General features: G+C 40.9%; 1 protein-coding gene across 2 annotated transcripts in view; it reads left to right on the top strand.

Moving 5' to 3' along the window:
- The window catches only part of immt (inner membrane protein, mitochondrial (mitofilin)), a 68,222-nt gene that overhangs the window by 23,094 nt on the left and 28,435 nt on the right, over positions 1-16,693 (top strand). Inside the window, exons 4-8 of one of the 2 annotated variants that reach the window (XM_043705121.2) lie at positions 653-764; positions 7,526-7,630; positions 9,175-9,300; positions 12,853-12,978; positions 14,895-15,031. In XM_043705121.2, the coding sequence (XP_043561056.2) occupies positions 653-764; positions 7,526-7,630; positions 9,175-9,300; positions 12,853-12,978; positions 14,895-15,031 (606 nt within the window). The remainder of the gene's footprint in view (positions 1-652; positions 765-7,525; positions 7,631-9,174; positions 9,301-12,852; positions 12,979-14,894; positions 15,032-16,693) is intronic. The other variant, XM_043705314.2, reaches the window with a different exon arrangement.

Here is a 16,693-nt window from a genome sequence, read left to right as displayed (position 1 = left end):
AAAATCTGTAGATATTGGTTGTTTTTCACAGATTGCTTTAAAATGTCTTTGCAGAGTCTTGAAGTTGTAGAGATGGGGGTCAGGGCTGAAATTGGTCTTGTTTGACTCTTATCTTTTCATTTGCAACGAAAATATGCTTGTGTGCTTGTATTTTCTTATATTATGTCAGTCATTGCAAGATCAAAAATATGGAGTGTTGCTGGAAAAGCCATTGTTTATTAAAACTAAAATTCTAGAACTCATTTTGTTGAAATGGGTGTTGTGGGTTCCGTTGTTGTATATTTGTTACAAACATATGCAAATTTTAATATGTCGAAGAGTGCAGTGCTGGAAAAGCACAGCCGGTCAAGCAGCATCTGAGGAACAGGAGAGTCAATGTTTTGAGCATATGCTCTTCGTTAGAGCTTATGCTCAAAACATTGACTCTCCTACACCTTGGATTCTGCCTGACCGGCTGTGCTTTTCCAGCATCACACTCTTTGACTCGGAGCTCCAGCATCTGCAGTCCTCACTTTCTCTAAATTTTAAAATGAATAGCTTTCTTCATTATATTACTTAATTATGGTTAAGCATTTCCAGTTCTACAGGTTAGGTTTTAAAGTATTTAGTATGGTAGTTGTCAATATTTCATTTAAACCCGTGTTTTTAAAAGGACACAAAAACATTGTCAGTATCGACGTCCTCTGAAGTATTGAAAGGATCCAAACTGCCGAAATCCGTGCCAGATAAGGAAGCTTCAGCTGTTGAAGAGATCATCGGAGAAGGTAATTTTGACTTGTGTAGCTAAGATTTCAGTCCATAATTATTACTTTTAGTGTTGTCAGAAAACACAGGTTAAGGATATGAAACTACTCAGCAATAGGCTAATGAGAATTGTGTTCTGAAATGTTCAGGTTTGATCTCCAATTTTAGTAATAGATTTGAAAAGGATATGCTGCAAACCTTTGCAGAAAATAGCTTCAATCGAAATCGGGGTATGTAATTTCATGCTTCAGAAATCAACCTCATCAGCATTATTGCTACCACCACATGTTGGTCCACTCCACAGAATCACTTACCATCCTGATTTGGAAGCATAATGCAAATTCTTCACTGTTGCTGGGTATAAATCCAGGAACTCCCTCCTGAACTGAGTTGTTTGCCTACACCAAATGGGATTACAACAGTTGTAGAAGCAGCTCACCACCACCACAATGCAAAATAGGTTTGGACATAAATTCTGGTCCAACCTGAAATGTCCACGTCCTGTATTGAAACTTTTATTATTGTTTGGGATTTATAGCTTTGCGGATAGGGAATATGAGAGACTCTTTTATAAATTTCACGATGAATTTCAATGGAAGCCTTGAAAGCAGGAGAGCTGAAGACCTACAAACCTAGACCAAATGTACCAAATACATGGCAATTTCCTTTGTGAATATCATTTCATCTGTTGCAGTTCTTAAGAGTCAGCATTAACTTGTGCATCAATCAGCACACTGCAGTTCTATTCAGAAGTGATTAAATTGGTTTTAGTGTTCAACAAATTGAGATTGAATAGTTTACCGTGTGAAATAAGTTATCGCTACAACAAAAGGACTCTCTTGGTAGTTGGTTGATTGTTGCTGCAAGAAAGATGAGAATAGTGTTGGTATGGTGGTACACCCCATGAGTTTGCATCATAGAATCCCAACAGCACGGAAGCATTCAGCTCTGCAAATCAACACTGACCCTCTGAAAAGCATCCCATCCAGACCCTGCTATAATCCTGCATTTACCATGGCTAATCTATTTGAACTTGGACATCCCTGGATACAGGGCAATTTAGCATGGGCAATTCACTTAACCTGCACATCTTTGGACTGTGGGAGGAAATTGGAGCACCCAGACCATATCCACACCCAAATGGGGAGAATATGCAAACTCCACACAGTTATCTAAGGCTGGAATCAAACCTGGGTCCTTGGCACTGGGAGGCAGCAGTGTTACCACTAAGCCACTATGCCACCCAGGGTTTGCACTTTTATTTTTGACAGTGATCTGTAGTGGTGTCACTGCACAGCTCAGTTATTTGTATATTGTGATGTAGGGGGTGAATGATGTTTGTGAACTTGTCTATAAAGCTGTCGCATTTTTTCAAAGAGCAGTTACATTCATTGAGTCAAAAATTTGTGCAAGATTAAAGAAAGTCATGTGAAAAGGCATGCTCTGCATTTTGCCTGAAGTGAAGTGATGATTGTATTAGTTGTTGTGCAGGTGTATTGGAAATCATAGGAAGGGTCTCCTCAGCAATTAGCAAGAACCACTGAGAAAATAACCCGTTTAAGATTTTGTAGATAGTCAAGCATAGTGCTGTGGCCTTTAATTACTACATTCCATCCAGACTTTTACTGAAATTTTGTGAAAATGTTTGAAATCACTGGGAAATTTTTTCACTTTGCCAGAGTGGGCCATGCATCTGAAGGATTAGACAATAGACAATAGGTGCAGGAGTAGGCCATTCAGCCCTTCGAGCCTGCACCGCCATTCAATATGATCATGGCTGATCATTCCTAATTAATATCCTCTTCCTGCCTTATCTCCATAACCCTTGATTCCACTATCCTTGAGAGCTCTATCCAACTCTTTCTTAAAATAATCTAGAGACCGGGCCTCCACTGCCCTCTGGGGCAGAGCATTCCACACAGCCACCACTCTCTGGGTGAAGAAGTTTCTCCTCATCTCTGTCCTAAATGGTCTATCCCGTATTTTTAAGCTGTGTCCTCTGGTTCGGCACTCACCCATCAGCGGAAACATGTTTCCTGCTGCCAGAGTGTCCAATCCTTTCATAATCTTATATGTCTCAATCAGATCCCCTCTGTCTTCTAAACTCAAGGGTATACAAGCCCAGTCGCTTCAGTCTTTCAGTGTAAGGTAATCCCGCCATTCCAGGAATTGACCTCGTGAACCTACGCTGCACTCCCTCAATAGTCAGAATGTCTTTCCTCAAATTTGGAGACCAGAACTGCACACAGTACTCCAGGTGTGGTCTCACCAGGGCCCTGTATAGCTGCAGAAGCATCTCTTTGCTTCTATACTCAATTCCTCTTGTTATGAAGGCCAGCATGCTATTAGCCTTCTTCACTACCTGCTGTACCTGCATGCTTGCCTTCATTGACTGGTGTACAAGAACACCCAGATCTCTCTGTACTGCCCCTTTACCTAAATTGATTCTGTGGGGTAGTAATCTGCCTTCCTGTTCTTGCCACCAAAGTGGATAACCAAACATTTATCCACATTAAACTGCATCTGTCATGCATCTGCCCACTCACCTAACTTGTCCAGGTCACCCTGTAATCTCCTAACATCCTCATCACACTTCACCCTGCCACCCAGCTTTGTATCATCAGCAAATTTGCTGATGTTATTGCTGATACCATCTTCTATATCATTAATATATATTGTAAAAAGCTGCGGTCCCAGCATGGATCCCTGCCGTACCCCACTGGTCACTGCCTGCCATTCCGAAATGGAGCCGTTTATCACTACCCTTTGTTTCCTATCAGCCAACCAATTTTCAATCCAATCTAGTACTTTGCCCCCAATACCATGCGCCCTAATTTTACTCACTAACCTCCTGTGTGGGACTTTATCAAAAGCTTTCTGAAAGTACAGGTACACTACTGGATCTCCCTCATCCAACTTCAGAGTTACATCCTCAAAAAATTCAAGAAGATTAGTCAAGCATGATTTTTCCCTTCATAAATCCTACCCTGTTACTACTATCCAGATGTGCCGTAATTTCATCCTTTATAATAGACTCCAGCATCTTTCCTACTACTGAGGTCAGACTAACTGGTCTATAATTTCCTGCTTTCTCTCTCCCACCTTTCTTAAAAAGTGGTATAACATTAGCCACCCTCCAATCCTCAGGAACCGACCCCGAATCTATCGAACTCTGGAAAATAATCACCAATGCATCCACGATTTCCCGAGCCACCTCCTTCAGTACCCTGGGATGTAGACCATCAGGCCCCGGAGACTTATCAACCTTCAGACCTAACAGTCTCTCCAACACCAGATCCTGGCAAATATAGATTCCCTTAAGTTCAGGTCCTTCAGCCACTGTTACCTCAGGGAGATTGCTTGTGTCTTCCCCAGTGAACACAGATCTGAAGTACCCATTTAATTCTTCTGCCATTTCTTTGTTCCCCGTAATATAGTCCCCTGTTTCTGTCTTCAAGGGCCCAATTTTAGTCCTAACCATTTTTTTGCCTTGCACATACTTAAAAAAAGCTTTTACTATCCTCCTTTATATTATTGGCCAGTTTACCTTCGTACCTCATTTTTCCTCTGCGTATTTCCTCCTTAGTAATCCTCTGTTGCTCTTTAAAAGCTTTCCAGTCCTCAGTTTTCCCACTTATCTTTGCTATGTTATACTTTTTCTCTTTTAACTTTATATATTTCTTAACTTCCCTTGTCAGCCATGGCCACCCATGCCTCCTCCTGGGATCTTTCTTCCTTTTAGGAATGAACTGATCCTGCAACTTCTGCATTATACACAGAAATATCCGCCATTGTTCCTCCACGGGCATCCTTGCTAAGGTATTGCACCGTTGAACTTTGGCCAGCTCCTCCCTCATAGCTCCATAGTTCCCTTTATTCAACAGAAGTACTGTCACTTCTGACTGTACCCTCTCCCTCTCAAATTGCAGATTGAAGCTTAATGAATTATGGTCACTACCTCCCAATGGCTCCTTCATTTCAAGGTCTCTAACCAATTCTGGTTGGTAAGTTTTCTCAAGGTTTCAGTACTTCAGTAGGTATACTGTCAGGATATTATGAACAATATTCCTGCTAACCACCTCACATGCTGGTTAGCATGCTAATGAATGACTTCCACTTCGTGAAACCACTACCCCACATGGACTTCAGAGGTCCTCGCAGTGACAAAAGTAATTAAAATTTGGTCAGGACTAGAACCCTACTTGTTTTTCAGTGAGTTGACAGTATTTATCACTTGGTCAAGCTCATTGTCAGTTGGTTGTCTGTTGTAGGAAGTTAGCAGATGGAGGCCACTCAGATCCTCAAGTCTGTTTTTCCATTTTAAAGATACCTAAATGATATCTGCCTTAATGCTGTATCCCCATATAATCCCATATCTCTTGATTTCATTAGTAACCAGAAAGAATCAGTTTCTCTTGCAATTAATGACTGAGTTTATGCAGCCCTCTTTGATAGAGAACTACAAAGATTCACTACCCTCTGAACAAAGGAGTTCCCCCTCATCTGAATCCTAAATGGTTTATCCTAAGTGGTCTATATCCACAACCAAGGGAAACATCTTTTCTGCATTCGCTGTCTGTTCCTTTAAGAATTTTGTAAGTTTTTTTGAGATTGTCTCTCATTTTACTAAACTGTAGAGGATGCAGGTTCAGTCTCCTCATGGGACAAGTCCCACCATTCCAGGAATTAGTTTGGTGAACGTCTGTTTCACTCACTCTTTGGAAAGTATATCTTTCCTTGGAACCATTGTTCTGTACAATTAAAGCAAGACTTCTTTTGTTGTGGACTCCAATCTTCTTGAAGTACCTTCTGCCCCCATCCAGGTGTTATTTTCCTTTTTCTTTGCAGCAGCTGTTTACTGATCATCATTATAAAAGTTTTTAAATTCCAGATTTATTAAATGTGTGTTTCACCATCTGCCACAGTAGGATTTGAACTCGAGTTCCCAGAGCATTAGATTAAGTTTCGAGAATATTAGTGCAATAACAATACCACTGTGCCATCATCATCATCATCTCCTACTTACCACTACCGCTGCAGTATAAGTGCCTCCCTATGCTGCCCCCCCCCCCCCCCGGCCAATCCAACTCATTCGATGTGGATTGTGAGCACTGATCACTACCTCTCCCATCGCTGCAGTACTCCACTGTTCACAACCTCCTAAACTGAGAATGAACCACTTATTTTTTTTTTTCTGCTTTCTGACTGTTAGCCAGTTCTCAATCCTTTCAAGTATTAACCCAATCTGATGTCTGTTAATTTTGTTTTCTAACATGATGTGCGGGACTTCATCAAAAGCTTTCTGAAAATCGAAAAACCTCTCATGGTTCCCCCTGCCGGACATTGACTCTGCTCGTAACATCCTCAAAAAACACTTATCCACTTTGTCAAATATGATTTTCCTGTCGTGAATGTATGTTGAATTTTTCCAGTCAGGCAATCTTTACTACTTAATCTCCATTAATTGCAACCGTTATAATTGTGTTTTTGCCAACTGCTGAAGTCAGGCTAATAGGTTTGTTGTTCCCTGTTTTCACTTTTCCTCCTTTGTTAAGCAATGGGGTTACATCTGCTTGCTGTCTTCCAGTCTCTGCACAGTGATCATTAATGCATCCATTATCTCTACTGCTCCAGTACCACTTTTATTTTTACTAATAGTAACTTACAGTTCCATTCTTTCACCTGCATCTTTTGATCTTAATCATTTCAGGTATTCGTCTTATTTCTTCGTATCTGAAGACAGAAATGCAGTACCTATTTAGTTTCTCTATCATCTCTGTTTCCTTTTATATATTCTGCTGTCTCTTTGTTATGGACCCACATTTGTCTTTGCTCATCAATGGATTTGAGAGGAAAACCTGCCAGTTGATATGTTTAATGCAGCATTGGCTTGGGGAGAGAATAATTGAATAAATGCTGTCTTTAGAAATGAACATTTTTTTTGTCTTTGTGATGGAGAATATTAGGGAAGAAACTTTTATTCCATTTATTTGTATGCTGCAGAGTTCAAATCAAAACTTTCTTTAGCGTAGAATAGCCTGAGTTTTAACAAACAAATGAATACATAACCTTGAGGTTTGAGCAAATGATACATGAAGAATAAATTAAAACAAAACAGTCTTAAGAAATAATGAAGGTTTAAAATAAGTAATGTAAAGAAAGATTACTTTTTTTTATAGGAAATTCATGAGCAATGAAGTGTAAGAGCACAAATAAAAATGAAGTGTAGGACTACACAGTGAGACGGAAAAAGTATTGAGTGGGAAGGACAAAAAAAGAGTCATAATATAAAGTAATCTTTTTATTAAAGGATAAATATGTTAAGGAGCTAAAATTAAGAATGGGGGAAATATTTATGGAAAGAGGTGCACAAAGAAATTCAGTTGCGTGGAGACTGACCTGCAAGAGTGCGTTGTGAAAATATTCGGATTGTTTTGAATAATGGTTTGTTTTATGTAACAAGTATTGTAAAGGTGTTCTCAAATGGGTATACTGAAGGGCTTCTGCCCGAAACGTCGATTTTCCTGTTCCTCGGATGCTGCCTGACCTGCTGTGCTTTTCCAGCACCACTCTAATCTTGACTCTGATCTCCAGCATCTGCAGTCCTCACTTTCGCCTCAAATGTTATACTGCTGAGGAATTGTTGCCATAATGAAATCACTAGCATAGAAATGTGAGGTAAATCCCTGACTGCATATCTCTCTCCAGTGCTTTATAGAGAGCATAATTTTAATGCCGTACAATCCTTTTTTGTCTTTCTGGTACCCTACCCTGTGTTCAGCTTCTTCTAAAGATGCAGCTGCAATTATTTCTGCTGTTGGTGATGCTCCAACAGTCCCTGCTCCTGGGGTCCAAGTTGAAATGGAAGAAAAACGTGACGCAAGTCGTAAGTAAAGAGATCTGTTTAATGACACCAGTTATGATGTCTAATTTATCAGGAAATATGATGTAACCATTTAGAGAATAATTTCACCAGACTACTTGCTCAAAAACATCTCTTTACGACATTAGCTGTTGATCTTTATTTAGAATTGTTGGTAGAGAAAATAGTAAACAAAAATTAAACAGACGATAAGTTGTCTCCTGGAGTCTGTGAGCTAAAGAGTGCTGACTATAGCACCACGCAAATGTACTTGCAACACAAAACTTTCCAAATGGAGAGAATAATCTAAATGCCAACTAAAGTCATGGTGATAGAATTGCTTGTATAGAATTAACCAGAAGAAAGTTGAATTTCTTGTTGCTGCAAGGGAAGGGAGAAAGTTTTATGTTTGATCTCTATTATACTGTACAGAAGTAATTCAATTTTCTTATTCAATCACTACAGCATTAGCCAGGAATGTATATTGCATTGGATGTTCTCTGACTTAATGAGAATAATTCCACAGAATAGCCACTCACTTGTGTATGAGAGATGAACATATCTTTTGGATTCTCAATTTTAATTATGCCACCATTGATTACTGTGCTTTCAGTTGCTTGGGTCCTAAGCTTTGCAATTCTGTCCTCAAATATTTTTGCATCCATACTCCTCCCTCCTTCAAAGATGCTGCTTTAGGCTTACCTTTAGGCTTACCTTTAGGCTTGACAGCTTCTTGTCAGTTGTCCTAATCTGTTCAGTAACAAGTTTTTTTTGTTTGATATCACTCATGAACCACCATTAGTTGCTTTGCCATGTTAGTGGTTCCATAATAAGGGTAACTTGTATATATGAATAGAGGAGGATAATGATACACTTGAAACAGTTGTTCTCACCACTTGTACAGTCCATTGCACACTCTTTATGAACAATAATGTATTTTGGCCAAACATTGCTAACCATTTTCTGTTGCTCTCAAGTGTTAGGTAGAAAGGCACAACTTATATTAGGCATGTTGGCTAGTTTGTTAATCATCAGTTCCATATTTACTAATCCTGCTATGAATTGCAGGAAATATCAGTGCTTTGCTGTATTCTTTACTGGCACAATTGGCACGTCAGGACCTTGCACGAATTGGAAAGTGACATCCAATGCAATTTTGCATTTTTGAGATCAGCAGAAATCACATTCATTTACAACATCAAAAACTATGGTTTTAATATGATTTATCCACTGGTGTGGTCTTTATAAACAGATGGAATTGTATTGGGACCTGAATTTTGGAGCAAAGCAGATGTTGGCTAACAAGTAGTTACTTGGCAGTCAGTTAGCTCAGTTGGCTAGATAGCTTTATTGTGGTGCAGAATGATGTCAACAGTCTGCGTCAGTCTCTGCTGAGATAGTTTATCGAAGGCTGCCATCTTTCCTTATACATACTTGGTACAGAGTGATGTCCCTCAAACTATAGAGCAACTTTTGAAGGATATGTAGTTGTTTTTGTTAAGGACATATTTGTCATTCAAAGTGACCTACTCCTGGTCATAAATATGCTGTCCTTGTGTTCTTAAAAGGTGAAAGCTGTAGTTGTGAAAACGAAGCCGTACAGGGCCAGCACATCGCAGTAGAAGAACACCCACCTCAGGAAGTTGCAAAACACCTAGCTCAGCAAGATAGAGAGGAAAACATCAAAGTTGTTGGTAAATAAAATCAATTTCAAAATGGCTTGAAAAGAAGTGCCAATGATTCCATGTAGGCTATTTAGAATTACTAGGTTAAAAAAAATGACTGCCGATGCTGGAAACCAGATTCTGGATTAGTGGTGCTGGAAAAGCACAGCAGTTCAGGCAGCATCCGAGGAGCAGTAAAATTGATGTTTCGGGCAAAAGCCCTTCGTAGAACATAGAACATTACAACACAGAACAGGTCCTTCGGCCCATGATGTTGTGCCGAACATTTGTCCTAGCTTAAGCACCTATCCATGTACCTATCCAATTGCTGCTTAAAGGTCACCAATGATTCTGACTCTGCCACTCCCACAGGCAGCGCATTCCATGCCCCCATCACTCTCTCGGTAAAGAACCTACCCCTGACATCCCCCCCCCCCCCCCCCCCCCATACCTTCCACCCTTCACCTTAAATTTATATCCCCTTGTAACACTCTGTTGTACCCAGGGAAAAAGTCTCTGACTGTCTACTCTATCTATTCCCCTGATCATCTTATAAACCTCTATCAAGTCACCCCTCATCCTTCACCGTTCCAATGAGAAAGGCCTAGCACACTCAACCTATCCTCGTATGACCTATTCTCCATTTCAGGCAACATCCTGGTAAATCTCCTCTGCACCCTCTCCAAAGCTTCCACATCTTTCCTAAAATGAGGCGACCAGAACTGCACACAGTACTCCAAATGTGGTCTTACCAAGGTCCGATACAGCTGCAACATCACCTCACGACTCTTGAATTCAGTCCCTCTGCTAATGAATGCTAATACACCACAGGCCTTCTTACAAGCTCTAGCCACCTGAGTGGCAACTTTCAAAGATCTATGAACATGGACCCCAAGATCCCTCTGCTCCTCCACCTTACGAAGAACCCTACCGTTAACCCTGTATTCCGCATTCTTATTTGTCCTTCCAAAATGGACAACCTCACACTTGGCAGGGTTGAACTCCATCTGCCACTCCTCAGCCCAGCTCTGTATCATATCTAAGTCCCTTTGCAGCCGACAACAGCCCTCCTCACTATCCACAACTCCACCAATCTTCGTATCGTCTGCAAGTTTACTGACCAACCCTTCGACTCCCTCTTCCAAGGGAGTTGAAGTTAATAAAAATGACAAACAGCAGTGGACCCAGAACTGATCCCTGCGGAACTCCACTTGTAACTGGGCTCCAGGCTGAATATTTACCATCTATCACCACTCTGACTTCAACCGGTTAGCCAATTCTCTATCCAACAGGCCAAATTTCCCACTATCCCATGCCTCCTGACTTTGCGCATAAGCCTACCATGGGGAACCTTATCAAATGCCTTACTAAAATCCATGTATACTACTTCCACTGCTCTACCCTCATCCACATGCTTGATCACCTCTTCAAAGAATTCAATAAGACTTGTAAGGTAAGAACTACCCCTCTCAAATCCGTGCTGGCTGTCCCTAATCAAGCAGTGTCTTTCCAGGTACTCTCAAATCCTATCCCTCAGTACCCTTTCCATTACTTTGCCTACCACCAAAGTAAGACTAACTGGCCTGTAATTCCCGGAGCTATCCCTATTCCCTTTTTTTTTGAACAGGGGCACAACATTCGTCACTCTCCTGTCCCCTGGTACCACCCCCATTGACAGTGAAGATGAAAAGATCATTGCCAACGGTTCTGCAATTTCCTCTCTTGCTTCCCACATAATCCTAGGATATATGCCGTCAGGCCCGGGGGATTTGTCTATCCTCAAGTTGTTCAAAATGCCCAACACATCTTCCTTCCTAACAAGTATCTCCTCTAGCTTACCGGTCCGTTTCATACTCTCCTCTTCGACAATACGGTCCCTCTCATTTGTAAATACTGAAGAAAAGTACTCATTCATGACCCCTCCTATCTCTTCCGACTCAATACACAGTCTCCCACTACTGTCCTTGATCGGACCTACCCTCATTCTCGTCATTCTCGTGTTTCTCACATACGCATAAAGGGCCTTGGGATTATCCTTGATCCTACCCGCCAAAGATTCTTCGTGCCCACTCTTAGCTCTCCTAATCCCTTTCTTCAGCTCCCTTCTGGCTATCCTGTAACCCTCCAACGCTCTGAGCCTTGTTTCCTCAACCTTATGTAAGCCTCCTTCTTCCTCTTTACTAGACATTCAACCTCCCTCGTCAACCAAGGTGCCCTCACACGACCATCTCTTTCCTGCCTGACAGGTGTACACATATCAAGGACACGTCGTATCTGTTCCTTGAAAAAGTTCCACATTTCAACGACATCCTTCCCTGACAGCCTATGCTCCCAATTTATGCTCCTCAGATCCTGTCTTGCAGCATTGTATTTACCCTTCCCCCAATTGTAAAACCTGCCCTGTTGCACGCACCTATCTCTCTCCATAACCAAGGTGAAAGTCACAGAATTGTGGTCACCATCACCAAACTGCTCATCCACTAACAAGCCCATCACTTGTCCCGGTTCGTTACCAAGTACCAAATCCAATATGGCCTCCCTCTGGTCGGATAATCTACGTACTGTGTTAGAAAAGCTTCCTGGACACACTGCACAAACACCGCCCCGTCCAATCTACTTGATCTAAAGAGCTTCCAATCAATATTTGGGAAGTTGAAATCGCCTGTGGCTTCAGCACCTTTCCAAAATCTGTTTCCCAATCTGTTTCTCCACATTTCTGCTGCTATTGGGGGGCCTATAGTAAACATCCAACAAGGTGACTGCTCCTTTCCTATTTCTGACTTCAGCCCATATTGCCTCCAAAGGCAGATCCCCCCCCGAACTGCCTTTCTGCAGCCGTTATACCATTTCTAATTAGCAATGCCCCCCCGTTCCTTTTTTACCAGCCCCCCCCCCATCTTACTGAAACACCTTTTAGAATTACTGCCTACTCAGTTGTTCCATGTATCTTTTACTGAATTGAAGTCTCTTAAATCAGAAAATCAGACGTCCAAAAAATCTCAAAAGGCTACCTGGATATTATGAACTTATGACTGTAATCTTTAAATCAGTTGGCTGCTTAGATACTTTTAATATAAATGAAGTTCCTGAGGGGCATCTGACATCAGCATGACTTGTGGAAGATGCGAACAGAAGTTTAATGAAACTTACTGACATCAGTGTAACTTCATTCAATGAGGGAAAGAAGTCTTACGATCAGAAACTGGTCAGTGAAGCCACATTCCTTTAAAAGAAAGGATCAAGAGGTTTACCTGGAATCTTCTTAACCAGCAAGTTTAATGTCAGTTGTTGGGAAAATAACTGAATAATTTTTGTAATTTGTTAAAGTGCAAGGAAGAGACAACTTCATGAGTTATTTTTAATAAAAGATATGACCGATGAGTTAGAAAAAATGGCTAACAGAAGTTACCAGTGGCTGTATTAAATTATACAGCAAAGAAAATGGGGTCAGTAAATAACTAGTCAAGTTTCTGGAGAGAGGAAACATTTGAAGGATATGTAATTGTTTTTGTTAAGGACATATTTGTCATTCAAAGTGACCTACTCCTGGTCATAAATATGCTGTCCTTATGTTCTTAAAAGGTGAAAGCTGTAGTTGTGAAAACGAAGCCGTACAGGGCCAGCACATCGCAGTAGAAGAACACCCACCTCAGGAAGTTGCAAAACACCTAGCTCAGCAAGATAGAGAGGAAAACATCAAAGTTGTTGGTAAATAAAATCAATTTCAAATCCCTTAACTACTAACAGGTAGATTTTATGACTAACATGATCAATATATACATTCCCCAGCTGCAAGTTGGTAGGTCTTCACCGGCATTTTTTGGGTGGTGAAATTTCTCCCACCTCCTGAAAGTCCAGGTAATGTTGCATAAGGATCCCACAGCATCTTGCAGCTTGCCATTACTTCCTCCAAGTAATAAAGGAAGATTTGCATATATATTGACTTTCAAGACTAAAGGACATCCAAAAACATTTCATAGCCAATGGCATGCTTCTGAAGTGCAATCTCTTCATGTAACAGAGACAAATTTTTGCATAGCAGTGTCCTTGGAATAGCACTGATGATGAACGGGATAATCCCTTTTGTAACTACATTAATTGAATGATTTAATGTTAGTTAGGATCTGAAGAAGAATTCAGTTGTATTTTGAAATAGTGCCGTGGGAGAGTCAAAGGTAGATAGGATAGTGAAGAAGGCGTTTGGTATGCTTTCCTTTATTGGTCAGTGTATTGAGTACAGAAGTTGTGAAGTCATGTTGCGGCTATACAGGACATTGGTTAGGTCACTTTTGGAATATTGTGTGCAATTCTGGTCTCCTTCCTATTGGAAGGATGTCGTGAAACTTGAAAGGGTTTGGAAAAGATTTTCAAGGATGTTGCCAGGGTTGGAGATTTTGAGCAGGAGAGGTGGAATAGGCTGGGGCTATTTTCCCTGGAGTGCCAGAGGCTGAGGGGTGACCTTATAGAGGTTTATAAAATCATGAGGGCATGGATAGGATAAATAGACAAAGTCTTTTCCCTGGATTGGGGGAACTAGAGGGCATAGGTTTAGGGTGAGAGGGGAAAGATACAAAAGAGACCTAAGGGGCAACTTTTTCTCAGAGGTGGTGTGTGTATGGAATGAGCTGTCGGAGGAAGTGGTTGAGGCTGGTACAATTACAACATTTAAAAGACATCTGGATGGATATATGAATATTAAGCATTTAGGGCAATTTGGACAGGGTGCTGGCAAGTAGGACTAGATTAGGTTAAGTTATCTGGTCGGCATGGACGAGTTGGACCGAAGGGTCTCGCTCCATGCTGTACATCTCTTTGACTATGACATCCACCTGAGAGGTTAGACAGGGACTTGGTTTAATGTCATCTTAAAATAATCTATCCTGTTATAATTCTGTTTTCTCTATTCTCGCTTTACTTGATTGGTGACATTGTTAGATTTATTTGTCTCCAGGGAGTGTTTTGTTTGAAACTAGGTAACAAATTAGATGCAATCTGCCTCACTTGATGTTTCACTTTGGCTAAAACACCCCCTGAAATTTGGTGGGGTTGTGACTCCTATCACTCCTGAGTGTTTCAAATTGCACAGTAGGAAAGGTGCGTATGCACACCTTGAACCACTTTGCCATATACAAATCAAGGCAGTGTCCAAAAATGCGCAATATTTATGAGTGAACAGGGTGGAATGATTTAACTTCAGTACTTGCAGGGGTGCTGTACATGCACATGTACTGAAATTGTTTTCAGGGTGTCAGCAGACATTTTTCTATTGGAGTCATATCAGCCATAAATCTTCCATGGGTCTATGTGAAACCTTGCCTTCGAAGACGAAATCAGGATTTTGATCCTAACTGCTCTACAGCAAATCCTGAGAAAATGCATTTATGGGTGTCAAAGGACAATTTGATACGCAGCTATGATGCTTCAAAGTCAAAGATGTTGCCAGTTCTCTGCCCCAAGGTTCACATGAAGGATTGCCACTTGAGATTAAATTTCATTAAACACCTTAATACTATTAATTAATTGTCTGTGTCCTGGGCAAAACTAGTGGTACTCAATAGATTTTTGTTTCGAGGAAATTTCATTATAATTCTGTACTTTTTATAAAGTGTATTATTCTTGTGCAGAAATAACATCAACTTTGGAGGATGCTCTTGGTAGAAGTGCTCAAGTCACACTCAAGGCAATTGAAGCTCAGGATTCAGCCATAGAAGCCATTACCTTGCATGCCCAGAGGTTAAAGGAAGCCATGGATGATTCTGAGGTAAACTAGTAGAGAAGAGTGTGAATATTTAAAATGAAATGTCATTGTAAGGAACTTTTCAGTCTTTGTTATAATAGTCTGCCTTGATTGGTTCATAAGTAAATGCACATGTTTAGAAGTCCCTGCTTGAATCGCCAGATTTGTTACAGGACAAAGGGGCAGTTTGGCATGTCGTGACCATCGTCTCTCCTTGGGGCAATTTATTTAGAGGCACACGTCTACCTTCTCCCCATAGTCCTGTACATTTTTCCTTTTCCGATAACAATTCACCTCCCTTGGGAATGTCTTAATTAAACCTGCTTCCATCATGTCCTGTCTATAAATTGCTGCATAAAAGTATTTTTCCTCATGTTGTTATTTGCTCTTTTGCCAATTACCGTAAATCCGTACTGTCTGATTTTCCATCATTCCACCAATAAGGATGGTTTCTCCCCATCTATGCAGATCCCTGATGATTTTGAAAACCTCCATCCATTCCTCTCTCCATACTTTTTATCTATTTTATGTATATAGCTGAATTTCTTTATCCTATTTCTATTTCCATGATTCTCTTTTATATTCTTCAGTACCTTCACATCTTCCCTGAAGTGTAATGCCCAGAGTGGATGCAGTATTCCAAGTGAAGCTGAGCTAGTGTTCTTACAAGTGTAACACAACCTCATTCATTTTATATCCTTGCTGCAACACTCAAAATATACGGGGCTGTGGACAGATTTGCACCCAGAAGTCCCCAAATCTCCTGGAAAAATCCACCCATGAGAGTGACCAATTGGAGAAAGTCACCCCCTAAATAAAGTAGAAGGAAATGGTGCGGGGTTGCACCTTGAATCGCAAGTTGGTTATCTTCCATGGTGATTGCTGATTGCTGATAGCTGACTAATCAGTCACTAAATCTGGGTGAAAGTGACCTGTAAATGGATGAAGCTAAAAATCACACAATACCAGGTTATAGTCTAACAGGTTTAATTGGAAGCACTAGCCTTCGGTGCATTGCTCCTTCATCAGGTGTCGCTCCGAAAGCTAGTGCTTCCAATTAAACCTGTTGGACGATAATCTGGTGTTGTGATTTTTAACTTTGTACACCCCAGTCCAACACCAGCATCTCCAAATCATGTAAATGGATGAGCAGCTAATAGTTTCGAAAGTACTTGATCAGAATAAGGCAGTGAGGAAGTTTGAGTTCTGAGGAAGGATCACTGGATCTGAAATGTTGACTCTGATTTCTCTTGACAGATGCTGCTGAGGTTTTCCAGCAACTTCTGTGGGTCCACTTTTTGCTGAGGTTCTGGTAAAGGGCCTGAGTGGATAAAGAGTTGAGCTGGAGAAAGCACAGCAGATCAGGCAGCATCAGAGGAGGAGAGGAGTCAACGTTTTAGGTCGGAACCATTCTCTATTTTAAGGCAGCCTGAATTTAAGGGGTCATTATATTTGGAGAATATGTAGTGGATCCTACTGTAAAGCTTAATGGAGTGTTGATTATTACTGAGAAGTTTGAATTTTTCTAATTCTATTGATATAAGTTCAAGTGTCACATACATCAACAGAAACACAGAATGCCTTGGGAATAAGGGCTTATGCACGAAATGTCGATTCTCCTGCTCCTCGGATGCTGCCTGACTTGTGCTTTTCCAGAAAAAGCCTCAAGTAAACTTGCTTCCACTT

This window comes from Chiloscyllium plagiosum, unplaced genomic scaffold, assembly GCF_037043375.1.
Source record: "Chiloscyllium plagiosum isolate Xiang-an unplaced genomic scaffold, Cpla_swu_hap1 HiC_scaffold_1, whole genome shotgun sequence".
In the NCBI taxonomy this organism is placed as follows: domain Eukaryota; kingdom Metazoa; phylum Chordata; class Chondrichthyes; order Orectolobiformes; family Hemiscylliidae; genus Chiloscyllium; species Chiloscyllium plagiosum.
The sequence above is the reverse complement of the archived record's forward strand: the minus strand, read 5'-3'. Positions and strand labels throughout refer to the sequence as shown.